This window comes from Oryzias melastigma, linkage group LG3 (genome assembly GCF_002922805.2).
Source record: "Oryzias melastigma strain HK-1 linkage group LG3, ASM292280v2, whole genome shotgun sequence".
Taxonomy (NCBI): Eukaryota; Metazoa; Chordata; class Actinopteri; order Beloniformes; family Adrianichthyidae; genus Oryzias; species Oryzias melastigma.
Genome location: NC_050514.1, coordinates 29,929,364 through 29,946,776, shown reverse-complemented (window position 1 = coordinate 29,946,776; position 17,413 = coordinate 29,929,364). Strand labels below are relative to the sequence as shown.

At 36.4% G+C, this 17,413-nt stretch overlaps 1 protein-coding gene across 1 annotated transcript; it reads left to right on the top strand.

Annotated features, from left to right (window-relative positions):
- Positions 1-3,488: 3,488 nt before the first annotated feature.
- Positions 3,489-17,007, top strand: LOC112161286 (aminopeptidase Ey). Its single transcript, XM_036217333.1, has 22 exons — positions 3,489-4,100; positions 5,570-5,712; positions 6,731-6,794; positions 6,893-6,969; positions 7,044-7,183; positions 7,959-8,085; positions 8,199-8,353; positions 8,419-8,532; positions 10,057-10,200; positions 10,276-10,341; positions 11,192-11,257; positions 11,350-11,522; positions 11,878-11,954; positions 12,023-12,156; positions 12,231-12,286; positions 12,362-12,509; positions 14,488-14,579; positions 14,657-14,767; positions 15,455-15,625; positions 15,701-15,841; positions 15,931-16,003; positions 16,460-17,007. The coding sequence occupies exons 1-22, from the start codon at positions 3,550-3,552 to the stop codon at positions 16,610-16,612; spliced, it is 2,976 nt and encodes a 991-aa protein (XP_036073226.1). The 5' UTR covers positions 3,489-3,549; the 3' UTR covers positions 16,613-17,007.
- Positions 17,008-17,413: the final 406 nt, after the last annotated feature.

The window sequence follows — 17,413 nt, the reverse complement described above, 5'->3', positions numbered from 1 at the left end:
TCGCCCTTCAGTAGCCGGGATAGGCTCCGGCACCCCCGCGACCCCGACAGGGACAAAGCGGTCAAGAAGATGGATGGATGGATGGATTTGAACCTCAACTACTACCCAAATTTGTCCAAAGACTAGAAACTTTCAGAAAAACAAGAGCAGCTGCAAGTGGAGACTGTAAAGTCCCATTTTGTCAAAAATCTTTTGCACAGAATATTTTCTTTGTGAAAGGATCCAATCTGTGGAACAGTCCCCCCACCAATATAGCATCTTTAATTAAAGTGTCCACCTTTAAAAAGCAAACATCCAATAGTTATAGTGATAACTAACTTTAAGAAAATGTGGAATGATGATAAACTTATGCCACATGTTCAGTCCTGCCGTTTGTTTGTCAGGAGAGAACATGTTATGCAGACGGAGCAAAAATGTTGCAGCTACGTCGCGTGCTGTGAAACCACCGGGGGTTTCCTGGTTTCGATTCTCAGAAACCGTCTGGCACATTACAGTTAGAATAAAAATGAAACATTTGTTGAAATTCCGGTCCTTAAATTACAACCCTTACATTTGTAGAAATACAGTGAACAAAATCTTAAGCTGCCATTCTATTAAACCTCTATTAAGAGGAAAATTAAAACGAAGGTTGTCCGTAAATACAAGACAACAACTCCTCCTTCGGTAGGTTGTTCTTCACAACAGAACTGACTTCTTTGTGGTTATTGGAGGATAAATCGATGATGTCAATATTCCACACGGTAATAAATAAATCAGAAATGCTGCGGTTTGGCTGACAGCTCACTTTCACCTTAGGATTCTGAAAAGTGACGAGCCAAAAACTGACATCCATCAAAGGTAAGAAAAATAGTTTGGTGCCACAACACCTTCTACACTTCTAAAGGGCAGGAAGACGGTTGAAGATGTTTCATGTGAAAGCGATAAGAACCCAATCCAAAGACAAGATCTGAGAAGAGAAAACATGCAAATACAAGCAGGAATTAAAAATAAAAAATCCAGATATCAGATAAAAGAAAATAGAAATGTATATGGTATTTTTATTTTTGAAAAGTCTTGCCAAAGTTTGTTTTGATAATTGTTGCACATACAATTAACGCTCGAGTAAATGCAACCTCTTGTTTTATGAGAATTTCTGGGGAATGAGGTGTTCCCTGGAATGCCTTCCACTGTTTAAAAGTTTATCCTCTGTGTAGACAGGACTACACAGATGTGATTTGCCTTGCTGGAGTTGGGCAGATTGTAGTTTTTTTTTTTGGTAAAGGAACAATATTTTACTACATCTCATTGTGACTGCAGGCTAATTCAGAGTTTGATTTGATGTAACTGTCCAGGTTCAAGTTTATGATTAGACTCAAGCTTTCCGGTTCATGCTTTTATTACTGCTGTCTAAAGCGGGGACAGGACTGAACCTCTGATCCACAAATGACTGTTTCCATAATCATGTTTTTTAACATATTTCTGAGGTGTGTCCCTGATGGATGACATATATTAGGACAATTAGGTTCAAGATTGCATTTCTGAGTATGTCTATTCAAATTGTTGTGAATCAAGAGCAAATGAAAGAAAGTTATTTGAAAAAGAGCTCATTTGCGACATGGAAACTATGCCGGGTGGATGGAAAAATGTAAAAAAAAAAAAAACCAGAGAGCCCAGAACAGAGCCAAGAGGAGCTCCACATTTAAGTATTTTCTACTCTATTGTTAAGGTATCCAATGTTTTTTGAAATACTTACTTTCATGCCTGTTGAGATATATTCTCTGAAAGCTGAAATTCCTCTTCTCGTGACAAACATTTTAAACAGAGGCGTTTCTTCACTGGAAACCAAACTGAAAGCAAATGATTCCTTTTTTTATTTGACTTTAATTGCTGTGTCTCCCAAAGCTGTTGAGTAACATCTCCCCATCTGCACTGGATGGGCTTTCTTGATTCAGTTTCTGCATCTTCATGGTTTGATTTATCTTTTTATTTGTTTAAACAATATTTGCAAGCCTGGTTTTAGGTATTTGTTGAAAACTGCTTTCTGATGCTGCTTTGGAAGACTAGCGGTGAAGATGGTTGAAAGGGGTGGATCCCATAGATGTTTTTTCAGGGAGTTGGTGATTCATTTTCTTGGTTTTGCAAAGATGTGTGATCAAAATAAGCCCAGTGAACGCATAAAATAAATTCTTTTCTTTGTGGTTCTGATCTAATTTTGTTGTTTCTTCTTCTGGACTTGTTCATGTCATTTGTATGGAGAAAAATATCAAGAAATTGAGGAAGGAAATCTTTTTAGCCACAAAGTGTCGAATTTTTTAACACATTTACCAAACAGATCATTTTTTAAATTTGTTAATTGTCCATTTTCTGTTTACTTTCCAAAAATGAGCAGCACAAACATTTGTTTACTGTGTGCTCTTCAATAAAGTGTTTGTGCGAGGTTCTTCATAAAAGTCTGTTATAGGACAAGGGAGTGAAAACAAAACATAGTTGATGTTGATCATTATAGTCTATAGCATCAGTCTCACAGGCTGGTGTAATACTGTAAGATAAACCAAAAGATTTCAGAGATTTCTTTTCCATTTTTGAGACTTTAGATTGTCTGAGTTTCTGAGTTTGAGGGTGTATTTTTGCATTTCACAATGATCTGGAATAATGCTGGCTCCCCAACTGACTGAAGATTCACATTTTATTAAAAAAAACATTATTTTGTTATATCTTTTGAAACACAGCCCTCTTGACTTTTGGAAGGCCTCATCTGCACACATTAGACTCGTAAAGTCTCATTCAAATCATCTTTTGATCTATTTTATGTGTCCCCAGTGGTCTTGTAATTATGATTATTCCAAAATCTAAATCTATTAATTTTCTAGGACATGGTTTCTGCGTAGCGGCAGGAGTTAATTAGAATGTTGCTTCTGTGGGTAGAACTGCTGGCAGAGGGCAACCCCAACACTCTTACCCTTCTAGTTACTTACAGCTTTCTCTTTACACTCTCTCCTGGTAGCTTAAAGCCCCTCACACCCCCCAGCTGACATAAGCGGTGCAACAATAGCTACACTGTTCAAACACGTAGTTGTAGAGTTAGATAAGCTAATTCTTATTTAATAATCCTGGTACATTGACTGTCCGTCCTGGGAGGGGATCCCTCCTTCATGTGGACATCCCTGAGGTCTCTTATTTATTCAAAAAAAATGTTTTTGTAGTTTTTGCTCAATGAGAAGGAGGGTCCAAAGGCAGGGATGCCAGGTTAACTTAGTTTAGTTTACCAACCAGCTGCTGCTTAAATTTTATGACTGACCTTATGTCTTTGTACAGTTAGCGGTAAGCCCACTGAGATGATTGGGTCAGAGCTCTGCTGCAAATCAACCATCACAAGCTCAAAACAAGCAGAGGGTCACGCCCTCTGCACTCATTAAGTTTACGGATTTGCTCGATCTAGTTCAGAATCACTTTGTACCTTCAGCTGTTTTTTAAGCCATGTGTTGACTGACCTGTGGGCAAACCTCAGAAGATGGAACATAAATTGGAATAACTAATGATTCTGTCTTTTTCTTGATCTTCAGTAGGGACATGGGGAACGCCTTACATGTCAGAAAAAGGGTGGCTTTGGCCTCTCTGGTCACAGCAGTTGTTGTCATAGTGGTCATCATAGCCCTCTCTGTGAGTCTCACTCAGGAGAAGTCAAGAAATGCAGGAATGGCCGAGCCCACTGTTTCTGCTCCAGATCACTACAGACTCCCGGACACTATCACTCCGATTTCCTACAATGTGACCTTCTGGCCACGACTGGAACCCGACGATAATGATCTGTACCTGTTCACCGGGAATTGCACGGTGGTGTTTAAATGTACGAGGGAGACGGACCTCATCCTCATCCATTCCATAGAGCTGAACTTCACTCTGCTGGACGGATTCCATGCCAGGTTGACGGGCCTGAATGGACCTGCGCCCAGTCTGAAGAAGACTTGGCTGGAGGATCGGACTGAGTACTTGGTGGTCCAGCTTGATGGCCCACTGCAGGTCAACAGCAGTTATGAACTCTTCACAGAGTTTGTTGGAGAGCTGTCCCTTACCCAGCAAGGTTTCTACAGGAGTGTATACACTGAGGACGGTGTGGAAAAGTAAGAGGAAATCCATTTTTTCTTTTCTTTTTTTTGTTCTTGTATGAAACATTTCAGATTCCTTCTATGTCTTCACTCTGACATTAAAAAACTACCTTCCTGCAAAATATTTCTATTCTTCCAGAAAGTTATTGAGAAGTAAGGCTGAGTATCATCAGGAAACTATTAGTTCGAAGTAAGACAACCAAAAGTTGTTTATATCCATACAAAGACATATCAAACAGAATTACTAATTGATTGGTAAATGCTCAAGTAATTATTTTCAATTATTACTGATACGTACTTGTAAATAATCATACTTGTTAGTACACATTAGTACACAGACATGACACAATGTAACTCACATCTATTAAGATTGTCACAATAAGTTCAATAGATTGCTGAAAGGCAGTGGGAAGAAGCGAACTTGATCCCACCCCTGCTCTGCCTTACTTACTTTAAATGTTTTCCTTTTTTTAACCTAATTATCATTATCCAGTTCTTAACTTCTAATCAGTTATTTATACTTTACTGATTAGTAAACTATAAATTTGACAGAATCCGCTGTTATGATTTCACTTAATTAAAGCATTAAAAAAGTGAAAAGTTTGGAGCCAGGCACAGAGTCCTGTGGAACACCATAATTGACTGCTATGTAAAGAAAACTCAATATTTATACAAACATTTTTTTCAACATTCATTCTCAATTTTCATGTTATAGGTTTGTAAAAAATATAAGTAAACAAAAAATGAAAAAATGTTCCTGATAAATGTTTAAAATCTAAATAACTGAAAAGAACATTTTACTTCCATTTGATAAATGCTACTTTAAACTTTGAGATAAAAATGCTCACAAAGGCTACCGTTTTAAAATTCTAGTTCTGCACTTAAATAAAATTCAAGACACGTTAGTATTTCTTGCTAATTTTATTTTAATGTTGGAAAGGGCGTTAAATTATTGTAATATAATTGTTCTGAGAAGGGTTTAAGAATATATATATATATTTGTTTTAAAAATAGTAATAATCATAGATTACCGAGGTAATATATGGATTATTACAATTTTTCGCATAACGAGATACTACCGGTATTGGGAATCACAATGCATTGTTAGTTACCCTGAGATTCCCAGCTTTAATGACGAGTAGTGTTGGCAGCGGTTCCCCTTATGGATAAATGGATCTGAACTGGATGAAAACTGACTAAAAACTCTTTTATTACTTACTGTGTTCTCCAACACTCACTGAATCTCCAGGTAAAATCTATCATTAAAAGCATTCAAGCAACTCTTTGTGCATCTTTTAGTAAAGCATGAGTAAACTATTGTGAAGCAAAACATGTGAAACACTGTTGTGAACCGAAGACAATAAGAAGAAATTCTTTTTTTTCTCATTAGCAGTCATAAAGTGAAAGAAATATCAGTTCATAACAAAAATGTTTTATCATTAAACTGTGACACTGTTGGTGTGATAGCAGTTTTGTGCTTTCAGGGTGATTGCAACAACTCAAATGCAGCCCACGCATGCCCGAAAAGCCTTCCCGTGCTTTGATGAGCCTGCCTTGAAAGCTGTCTTTCACGTGACGCTCATTCACCCACAAAACACCACGGCTTTGTCCAACTCTTTAGCCTCTGGTAGGTTTATAGACTGCGTCTTCTTCCTCTGTTATTTCTATTATGATGCAGTTTTTTTATCACAATCATCGGCTTTAATCAAACTTTTTTCACACAGTGTTGAAAATATACACTGCTCACAAAAATTAAAGGAAGAACATGGAGGAGATTTCAGGAGACTGGTGGTTATTCACGGGGAGATGGACAGGGCCGTAGAAGGTCCTCAACCCCTCAGCAGGACCGATACCACATTTTCAAATTAAACTACAACTTTTGTTATTTTTGGATTACATACATGGAAAATAAATCTCATTTGCATTCAGAATTTACCTCCAAATAGACAATTTCATAGTACTTTGATAATAAGACTCCGTTAGCTTCTTTAACCGATACAAAAAACAGTATTTATATAAGTGGGCGGGGTCACAGTAACAACACTGCGTGAATAGACCTTTCCCTTATGATGCCACAGGGGAACAAAGATCATTGTGAGAAGTGATTATTACTCTTTTCAAATCGTAAAAATACAAACAGACGACAGCCTAAGTGCATATTATTGTCCCACCCCAGCATGCCATTGTCTTTCCCTCCGCATCCCAGCTGTGGTTTGCATGCCCAAGGTTGCTGTGATATGCAGACATGAGGAAAAACTTAAAGTGGAAAGTTTTAATAAATCTTAGAGATATATTGTTAAATAATTCAACAAGTTATTTGGGGTTATTTCCACATATTACAGTATTTTGAGAGATAAAAAGACATGGTTGGTGTCTGATTAATATTTACGTTGGTTTAAAATGTTTCTCACATGTTCTTTTTAAATGCAATGTTTTTAAGTAGAAAAAAGTTTACATATTTTAGGACTTTTTGTGCGTTTTTCTCTACACGACAGTGTAATCAGTCCAGAGAAAGTTTAGAGCAACTTCTTTTGTGACAAGATGTTTCGTCCTACTGTTGCCTGGCTCTCTTTCCAACCAGTCCCTTTGGCTCACCTGGTGGGTGTGGCCAATCTCCCTTGATTGCCACCTGGTGTCTATTTAAGACAAAGGAGGCCACACCAACCCAGGTAGGGAGCAGAGCAGCAGGCTGGGTTTCATTGGGTTTGGGTTTGGGTTTGTCTTTTTACTTTACTTTATCTTTCATTTCAGGAGACAGGTTTTCATTTATCTTAATAAACTGTGTTCCTTTTATGCTTGGTGTCCAGTTTTCGTCAATGTCCCCTTTGTCCCCCTCCCTCACCCCTATACTCAAGCCGGGTTACTCCCAGGGGATGTACCACAAGTATTTATTATTGCAAATGGAAAAAGGAATATAAAAATAATGCCTCCTTACTTTTCTATTTTTGCTCCAAACAGGTCATGTCAACTTCACTTTGGATGGCCAAGATTTAATCAGAACCAGCTTTGAACCCACAAAAATCATGTCAACCTACTTACTGGCTTTTGTTGTGTGTGATTTTGGACATATCAAGACAGAAACGGGATCAAGCGTTTTGGTAAACATCTCAACGGTGAAAACTGAACGCTTACTTTTGGGTCTCTTTGTCATAATGTTGATGGACAGGTCTGTTGGGCTTTTGTGATGAAAGTTTCTTAAAATTCAAAAACCTGAATGATATAAAGAAAATCCTTCTGCTCCAGATGAACTCTGTTGGGCTAAAACTAATGAAAGTGAGAGATCTTACTTAAAATGCAAATAAATAATTTAAGAACATTTAAAAACAAAGTAGCAAAGCACATAAAGGTCAAAGCAGAATTGGTTTCTTGACTTAAATTAAGAATGTATGAGGGGTTTTCTGAAGAAAAATTCTAGAGCCAGATTACATGGTTACATTTTTTAAATTTTACTTTGAAATTGCTTTTGGCTGGTGCAATGTCAACTGAAATCACAAAATTACATATATATCTAAAAATGTGCTAAGCTCTGCAGATTAGACATAATACAGTGCAAGTGGAGTGATTTTGTAATTTTTGGGGGGAGAAATTAGAAAAAATCGATTTTTAAAAAACACATTTTGTAACAATTTGACTGGAATAATGCCTTGATAAGAGCTAAATTTCAAATAGTTGAAACCTCCTCATGTAAAAACTCTTTAAAAATATCTCACTCCTTAAACCTCAGAATTTCCTATATTTCATGAACCTGCAGACATTCCTCCTCTCTTTAAACTTTCTTCTCTTTCCCGCTTGCAGCTGTGTCTTTGTGCTGCCCTCTGCTGGATGTGAGGCTGAACTTTTTCTGCACCATCCCACGTGATTTTTCTGTTTCAGATCAGGGTCTGGGCTAACAAGAAAGCCATAGATAAAGGAAAGGGAAATTATGCCCTGGAGAAGGCCACCCCCATTCTGGCGTTCTATGAGAAGTACTATAACATCTCGTACCCCCTGAAGAAGTCCGGTAGGAACCTCTGTGCAGCAAACCCCCATCATTAAATGCTTCCTGGAGTTGCTTCTGTTTTTCTAGTTCAAAGTAGGAAAGTTTCACCCAACAGTATTTTTTTTCTTTAACAGACCAGATTGCCATACCTGGATTTGTCTTTCCGGCAATGGAGAACTGGGGCCTGATCACCTATAGGGAGTCCACATTTTTACAGGACCTGCACGAGTCTTTCTATGAAGACAAGGAGATGTTGGTGGATATGGTCTCCCATGAGTTGGCACATATGGTATAAAACTCAAATGTGTAGTTTACTAATCAAGAAGGAGAGCAGTGACTGAAACTTTCCTCCAGTGGTTTGGAAACCTGGTGACCTTGAGGTGGTGGAACGACTTGTGGCTTAACGAAGGCTTTGCCTCCTACGTTTCTAACCTTGGATCAGACCATGCAGAACCGACGTGGGAGCTGGTAAACACTCTGCTTTAGAACATTCTGTTGAATATTTATTCATAAATAAATATAATCCATTTGTGCATATTCCTCCTCTTTTCCTATCTCTTTTGGGGGTCACAAGGTTTTAGGAGCCTATTCCAGCAATTGTTGAGCAAATAACTAAGATTTTTAGTGTAAATGCTAAGTAAGCATTCACACATAGTGATTCTCCTGCTCCTTTCCGCGTGTTTTTGGCACATAAGACTCAATCACACTTTCAGCAATCTTGGCATCAATACATTCTGCTGGTTCAGGACATTACTGCTTCTATTTTTGGTATTCATAAACTTTATAGTTTTTGAAATATTGAGCAAAATATGCCCCATAGGAAATGAATGAGAGTCTTCAAAATTTTAAGTAGATTAGCAACAAACCTTTAAATCTGGGCTATGTTTTAATCTTTTATAGTAATTTTCAAAAAAATTGAATTGACCTAATATTTTAGCAACATGTTTGTGATTTTTTGCAAATTTTGTTTTCTACTGGGGTTTTTTTTAGGCTAATTTAGAGTTTAGCTTCTATTTCAGCAACATGCTAACATGTTTGATCAGTTTAGTTTACTGTGGAATTTTATGTTATTTTGGAGTTTAGTTAGTATTTAAGCAAATGTGCTAGCTTTTCTTGGACTAGTTTGGTTTTTTATTATGCTAATTTGGAGTTTAGCTAATATTTTGGCAACATGTTTACATTTTTGAGTAGTTTAGTTTACTGAGGAACTAGTATTAACTAGTATTTAAGCAACAAGCTAGATTTTTTTGTGGTTAATTTGGAGTTTACCTCATATTTAAGCAACATACTAAATAGTTTTGCAAAATTGGCATGTATTGGGAATTTTTAAGAAATTTATTACAATTTTTTAAAGAAATTTAGGTAAACTTCAGCGCTCTTTCACAGTACTTTAACAAAATTTCCAGTCTTTTAGCAAATTTAACATTTTGCAAATAGCTTAACATTTCATCAAATCCCTTCAGCACAAGTAAATTTCATCACCATTTTAAGCAAAAAGCTTCAGCATCTTCAGTGACTATGGCAAAAAGTATTCACACTAGCATTCTTGCAGGTAATGCTACTTTTCTAGTTTGCTATTTAAATCTTTCTTGATTATGATTATATTTCTTGCAAGTCAGGAAAATATACAACTTTTCCAGAAACAATGGTCTTACTTTAAGATTCAGCTCTTGGTATCTATATAATACACTCAGAAATACTATGAATTTATTTCTTCAAATTCATTTTCTCTTTAAACATTTTAAATTTATCTGTGACTTTTTTTAGTTCAACAAATTTCAAAACATAATTTTTAGTGGATCTTCAGTCTTTACTGTTATCTCACGGAATCCTTAATAGTACTAAAGAACTACTAGCTTCCTCTCTAATGATTTTTAATTGATATTCTTCACACTCAAAAAATAAAAATATGTTGTTGTTCTGTCAATTACTTTATTTAGAAAAATAATTCCATCAAAAAGTCAAATTCATTGGTTGTTACTGTGATTTCAGAATGACTTTAGTGCGTCAGAGAAAATCCTGGTCGCTTTGGATGTCGATGCTTCGTGCATGTCCCACCCCCTGTCCCTCAAAGAGGAGGAAGTCCAGACACCGCGAAAAATTGCATCCCTATTTGACAGCATCACCTACAAAAAGGTAGATATAATACTGCATACTGGTTGAAAGTATATCATTGCAGGTCTAACTAGTCTATTAAATGTTCTACGACAGGGTACCGCCGTCCTTCGAATGCTGTCAAACTTTGTAACTGAAGCGGTCTTGACCAAAGGATTGCAGGTAAAATGAATTCAAAAACAGGTTATGTTACACACACTCTAGAACATGTGTCAAAGTCAAGGCCCGGGGGCCGGATCTGGCCCTACGGGTAATTCTATCCGGCCCTCCAGATCCTTTTATTTTAATGTCAATAATTGTCAGATGTAACTTTGCACTAATTTTTAACTTGCGTAATTTTGACAAAATGTAATTGTTATGGAAAGTAAAATAATGAAAGTTATTTAAGGTTTCAGTTGATTTATTCTGAAATAATATTCCTGCCTTTTTATTATTCATAATTGTGTTAAAAAAGTTACGGTTTTAAAGTTTTTAATTTTCATTCTGCTAGTTTTTTTGGACTATTTTGGCATTTACTAAGATTATTTTAGGCTATTTTGGAGTTTAGCTAATGTTTCAGCTACATGCTAGCTCTTTAGGCTTTTTTTAAAACAGTTTTTAGGATGTTTTGGAGTAAGGCTAATATTTACTCACCTGCAGTTTTGGCTAAATTAGCTTTTTTTTTCAGCTACATGCTAGCTGTTTTGGCTAACCTACATTTTTTTGTTTGTTTTTTTAGGCTAATTTGGCATTTAGCTAATATTTCAGCTATCAGCTTTAGCATTTTTAGCTATAAATTTCAACATCTTCAGCATTATCACAGGTAATGCTATATATCTAGTTCATAATTTTGTTGAAAAGTAATATTTTTAAAGTTTTAAAAATGTAGTTTTAGTGTTCAATGGTTTTTATCCTGTTCAGATCACGACCTAAGGTGTGTTTTGGATTTTGGCCTCTTGTGTGATTGAGTTTGACACCCCTTCTCTAAAATATATTGTCAAATATGCTAAAATGTCTCAAATTCTTTTACCAGACTTACCTAAAAGAGTTCCAGTATAAAAACACGGTTCCAAAGGATCTGTGGAAGCACTTACAAATGGTAGGATGCTAGCGCAGACAGAATGGAATGATGTGTCATTTTGTTCATAACGTTTCAAAGAGAACATACGAGTTTTGTTTTGATGTCTGAAGGCGGTGGATGAAGCCGGCATCTCCCTGCCCCGACCAGTAGAGGAGATCATGAACCGATGGGTCTTACAGATGGGTTTTCCACTGATTACCATCGACACACGGACCGGGACGGTCCACCAAAAACACTACTTGTCAAGTTCAGAATGTGTGATGGACACTCCTTCAGAATTCAAGTGAGGACAGACAAACAAAATAACACAAGCTAAAACAGACATGTAGAAATAAGTAAAAAAAATATTAAAATTAGAACATTTTTTAAGCTAATAGGCAAAATAAATCTGCCAACGGCGTAAACAAAATGGTCTTACCAAGAATTCTTATTCAATTAACTAAGACATGTTTTCTCAAGCTAAGACTTTCTGTTGAAAAACTTTCTATATAATATTTTATAGACAGACAAGCACATTTTCTGGAAACAAAGGATCATTTTACTATATTAAGATTCAGTTTTTTCAGTGCAACATTTGTCCTTTCATCATATTTCTCTGTTACTGTTTTGCATGTTTGGTTAAACTGATGTGTCTGAAGCTACTCGTGGTTCGTCCCCATCACCTGGATGAAGAATGGGAAAGAAGAACCAAAATATTGGCTTCTGACAAAGGAAGGTAATTCTCCCTTCAAACAGAGTGAATAATTAGTGAATAAAGTACTGATTAATGTCATCTGAATTTAGATACAAACACAGACATGGCTCTGGGGTCTTCTGATTGGTTGGTGGCCAACATCAATTTGACAAGTTTCTTTAGAGTCAATTATGATGCTGAAAACTGGGAGCGCATCATCAACAAACTGAACTCTAGACATCAGGTGAGTGCAGAGCTCCTGCAGCTCTTCTTAAACAAACAGTCTCTAAACTTTTCAATCTGTCGTTTGCTGTTTAGGACATTCCACTGATCAACCGAGCTCAGATCATAGACGACGCCTTTAATCTGGCAGAGTAAGGTCATATTTTTCAGAGGCTTTTCTTCAAAACAAAAAGAATTGACATTTCTTTTTCAATGATCACCTTCAGACTGGGGATGGTGAACATGACTCTGGCTCTGAGAATCACCTCGTACCTGGATAAGGAAGTTGAGTACATGCCGTGGCGCCGAGCTGATTTCTACTTGAAGAAGTTCCTCGACATCCTTCTTCCAAGAGGGATTCATGGACCCCTGCAGGTTTGCAAAGAAGCATAAATCTGATGAATTATGGTCCGATGGTTGTGAATCATGGAGGTGTATTTTTGAAGTTAAAAAATATTTTTTTGTGATGACCTCACATTTTAGTCACAGAGTAACAAATTCATCGTTTACAGTTAGTTAGCTAACTAAAATTCACCCATCCATCCATCTTTAAAATCCACTGAATCCCTTTTAGGATCACTAGGTTGCTGGAGCCTATCCTATTTACTGTTGTGCGAATGCGGGGTTTACCTTGAACAGGTTCCAGTCAGTTGCAGGGCCACAAATTTACACCAATTACACTATAAGCACGTTTTTGGACTGTGGGAGAAGCCGGAGGGCTGGGAGAACATCCACACAAGTGCAAGGAGAACAAGCAAACTCCACACAGAAACGACACAGCCCGGATTTGAACCTTCTCACTGTGAAATGTGAAAGCTAACCACTACATTCATGTGCAGCTCTAATATTCAATATGTAAATTTGTAGGTTAATTTATCTGCTGATTGCTTATTGGGTAGATTTTTCTTCTTTGCCAGATGTACCAAGATAAAGTTAGTGGGATATTCAACAAATATTCAGGGTTTTTCTTCTACAGCTTTTGAATTAAAAAGCCAAAATTTTACACTATAAATGTATTATAAATGCATTAAAATCCAATCTAAATGCCTGAGCCCAATTAACAGCCCTCAACGGGGAGTATCTTCTGAAAGTAAGGTAAGAACCCACAATATGTCGAAAATCCACTATCCAATCGGTGACAGATGTCTGTGCTTTGAGCACTTTAAAAAAAAATGTTCATTTTTTATTGAACCTGTTGGTTTAATGTGTATTAATTAATTGATCTCAGGCTTATTTTGCCTTTGAAACAAAGCTACTCCTCACAACATGCTAGGCTAACAGAATTTGAGAATCTATGGGTTTTGCAGCTGACTGGACATTTTGACCTTAAATAAGTTCTCGGTTTTAAAATATTTTTCAGTTAACAAGTTTAATTGTCATGTACCTTAAATATTTATAAATATTCAAAGAAAATATTGTTAAGTCACAAATTAATTCAGTATGCTAACATTAGCGAGCTGGCATTAGCATGCTAATATTAGCATGTTAACACCAGCTTGCTAAAATCTAGACTCACTCTGGGTCTAAACTTTATTCCGTGTTTTATTTTCTCTATAACATAAGATGGGATGGTCAGACACGGAAGGCTCCCGCCCGCATTACATATGCAGCATGCTAAGAAAAAGTAAAACAGTCTTTTTAACATACAAACAGATTAGCTAACTTAAAATACATAAATTTAAACGAAACAAAGAAATACTTAAATATAAAAAATATCCCAAAACATTGGTTACAAATTAAAATACATAATTGAACGGAGTGCTGCACAATACAACCTACCTCAGACGTGTTTTGTGTCACAGCTAATAAAGTTTTGCTGCTGCACAACGAATACAGACACAAATCGATAGGGGGCGCCCAAGAGCCAAGAAAAATGAATGAAAACTCATCTTGCCAGTAGATTCATTTATTCTGTTTCACAGGGACCAGTTACTTATTTTTTATTTAATGGAGGCCGTTTGCTATATTGTTTAGAAACAACAGATTTGGTTTTACAAAATGAAAAAAAAACATGCTAGGAATATGCAGAATCTCCAAATCCCAAACAAGAGAAAAAATGTATTTTCTGATTTTCCTTATATGGACTTTGTCCTTTAACTTTTTGTCTTGAGTGCAACGTAAAGTTTCTTGGAAGTAGACATTGAGTGTCTCTTTATTTAATATTGCAATAAAGGTAAAGTCAGGTTGTCTATATGTCAAAATCAGTTTAAAAAAAAAAATCTTAAAATTTCCTCTAGTTTAGCCCACCGTCTTTATATGAGAACTTGAAAATGTGTACTGACATTGCAGTACAGGACTGTACCTTGTGTGTTTATTTATTTATTTATTTTTATGTTTTATGTTCATCCTGCAGGCATACTTCAGAAAAAAGGTCACACCTGTGTTTCAGTACTACAAGAAGCTGACCCGTAACTGGACCGAGAGACCAACACGTCCCTCTGATCTGTGAGGATGTCAACCTTTTCTCAGTTTGAAGATTCGATTGCCATCTGTCTTCTAAGTCTTGTATTATTTTTGTCCAGGTACAACCAGGTAACAGTCATTAACTTGGCCTGCAAAGTGGAACTGAAAGACTGCACTCAGCTCGCCACGACATGGTTCAGAGAGTGGATGAATAATTCCCCCACCAACAAGTAAAGCTTTGCAGAACACAGCCGCTTATGTTGATGCTACAGCGCTTACTCCTCCTTAATTTCATATAACCACTGGTATCATATTTTATCCATGCTTTTCTGAGACCCCCATCTCATTAGCTTAATCCAAACTTTCCTTAAAAATCTTTGAAAATAACTAAATTTACTGCCTTGTAGTTCATCATCATTCCACTAGGGGCAGCAGAGAAGCTTTTTCTGCTCATTTCAAAATGGCTGCTTCCATAAAATCAAAAAACTTTTTATGGAAAGATGTAGCTAATCTTCAAAACTTTATGGTGAGAAGAACTTATCTGTTGTTATTGATATCCTACTTCCTTTAATGAAAGAAGTTAAAATTTGTTGTTAATAGCTATTATACAGTTACACCATGTTAAAAAGTGTGGATCAAATTTGAGACATCGGGTAAATAAGGTGCTTTTTTCCTGAACACTTATGTCAATATTTTGCATCTGAAACTAACATTGTTAGAAGCAAAAACTTACAAATCACCCACTTTATTATAACCGATAGTATATGTATCTATGTCAAAAAAAGACAGTTCGAAATTTGTTTTGGGATTCATCAAAAGGTTTAAAAAAAAACATTTTACTTCCCCAAAAATCCAAATTTTCTGTCAATTTCATGTAGTGGTCTTTACTTTTTTAACTATTGGATGTCTGCTTACAGAATTCCTCCCAGTTTGGAGAAGGAAGTTTACTGCAGCGCAGTCGCAGCCGGAGGGACGGAGGAGTGGGACTTTATATGGTCCATGTACCAGAAAAACGTCATGTCAGAACAAACAAGTTACAGCCTGATGTATGCTCTGTCCTGCACCAGACAGCCTTGGCTCATCAGCAGGTCAGCTTCATCTAGATGTCGAGTTCAAATACATTTTTCTTTTGGACTTTTTAATCAGCAAAAACTGCATTTCAGGTATTTGGAGTACTGTTTGGATCCAGAGCAAGTCCCAGTGAATGACATCCATCATGTCATTACTTTTCTGGCTCATAACCCCGTCAGCCAACCTTTTCTTTTGTACTTTCTCAGAACTAACTGGCAGGACATTGTCAATAAGTAGGTTTTTAGAAGTATTCACTGTCTGTATATGGTTGTTGTGCTACTGTATCAAACGACTGAAGCTGTTATTTTCTGTTTTGTGACAGGAGCTTTTTTTCCAAAGAGTCAGTGATCTACATTATAACCAGTCTTATGTCCACTCGCTTACAGCTCAACCAGGTATGCCTTCACTCATGAAAGCAGTTGCAGTTTTAGGTTCGGTCAGCTTCCCGGGGCGGCGATTCATAGGGGTCTCCGCCAGGCTCAGTACTTGGACAAAAAAAAAAACCTGCGCTGGTTTTCTATTATCTGTTAAATCACTGTTTGGAATAGCCCGAAAAAAGCAAATGGGGTCGGGGAAACAAGTGAATGGGGTAGGGTGGGGCAATATGGCCAAAAAAATCAAATCTCTGATTTTTTTTTGACGATGCCAGGAGTCCAGCTCTGATACAACGATACGAGAGCAAAGAAAAGGGAATGATTGAAGCACAAATTTTATATTGCGTCGGGGGCGGGTTTAAGACAGTGTAGAACCGCCGCCCTGCATGAAAGCCTCATCGTTGACCTTTAATTGGGTTAAAAAGAAGCGTTAGTTGGCATGAATTTCAGAACTTTTCTTGTCTTTTTGCTTTGCAGTTCCTGCAGTTCAAAGAGGAACTTAAAAAACAGCTGAGCTTGGGAGAGGAGGAGTTTGAGGTGTTCAACACTGTGGAGGCCAACATGAAATGGATTGAGAGGTACAGCAAAGAGGTGCACGACTGGCTCATTAGTGAAACTTCAGAGAAGTAATCCTACTTTTTACCTTCCAAAAGGAAAATAGGCCTAATGTTGTATTTTTTTATATTTTCTGCTTCTTATTCAAATATCCAAAGTAAATTTTCCTTTTTGACACATTTCCATTTTTCTCATGTGATTATCTTAATGTTTAAAGAACTGATGGTTAAGTGGACTTTTCTGATGACAAATAATCACACAAAAAAGTTTTAAAACCTTTTATTGTTTACATGTCACAGATAACACCTTTATTTTCTTGTACAGCTAACTAGTAAGTGGTTAATATGTTTTATTATTGAATGAATACATGAAAACGTGTTATTTCTTTTCCTCTTTTATTGTAAAAAGCACCTGAATTTTCCACTTCAAAATAGAAGGTGTGGCTCAATTAAAGTTGAAAATTTGCATTATTTGGGTTTAATATTGATTTTGTTTTGTATACATACAGAATAAAATAATTTTAAAATGATATTTCAGGCTCAATAAATCTTTACCTTACTTTTTCATTTCCTGTTGTGAAGTCTTTCTGAACCTTTAATTTGTCATGTATATTTGAGGTCAGTTTAACTGAGACTTTTTGTTTAAATATTTTATTTTTTATTTATCTATTCAAGTATGATTTGTAGTGTTCTACAATGTTTGTTTTACATGTTTTACCTTTTCTGGTTGAGCATTGATTGGAAGACATAAAGGGAAAAAGATTTCCCGGAAGAGTTTCTGCAGGCAGTTCAGAAAAAATCTGATTAATATTCCTGCAAAACATTTGACTTTTGTTGCTTTTTTGAAAGGGTTGCAGTCTTTAGTATGTAAATGTAA

Bases quoted from the DNA above. Each gene is read 5' to 3' on its own strand.
- LOC112161286 (XM_036217333.1), top strand. From the start codon at position 3,550: ATGGGGAACGCCTTACATGTCAGAAAAAGGGTGGCTTTGGCCTCTCTG. The intron at 10,342-11,191 runs GTAAAATGAATT...TTCTTTTACCAG, and splicing joins TCTTGACCAAAGGATTGCAG to ACTTACCTAAAAGAGTTCCA. The intron at 16,004-16,459 runs GTATGCCTTCAC...TTTGCTTTGCAG, and splicing joins CTCGCTTACAGCTCAACCAG to TTCCTGCAGTTCAAAGAGGA.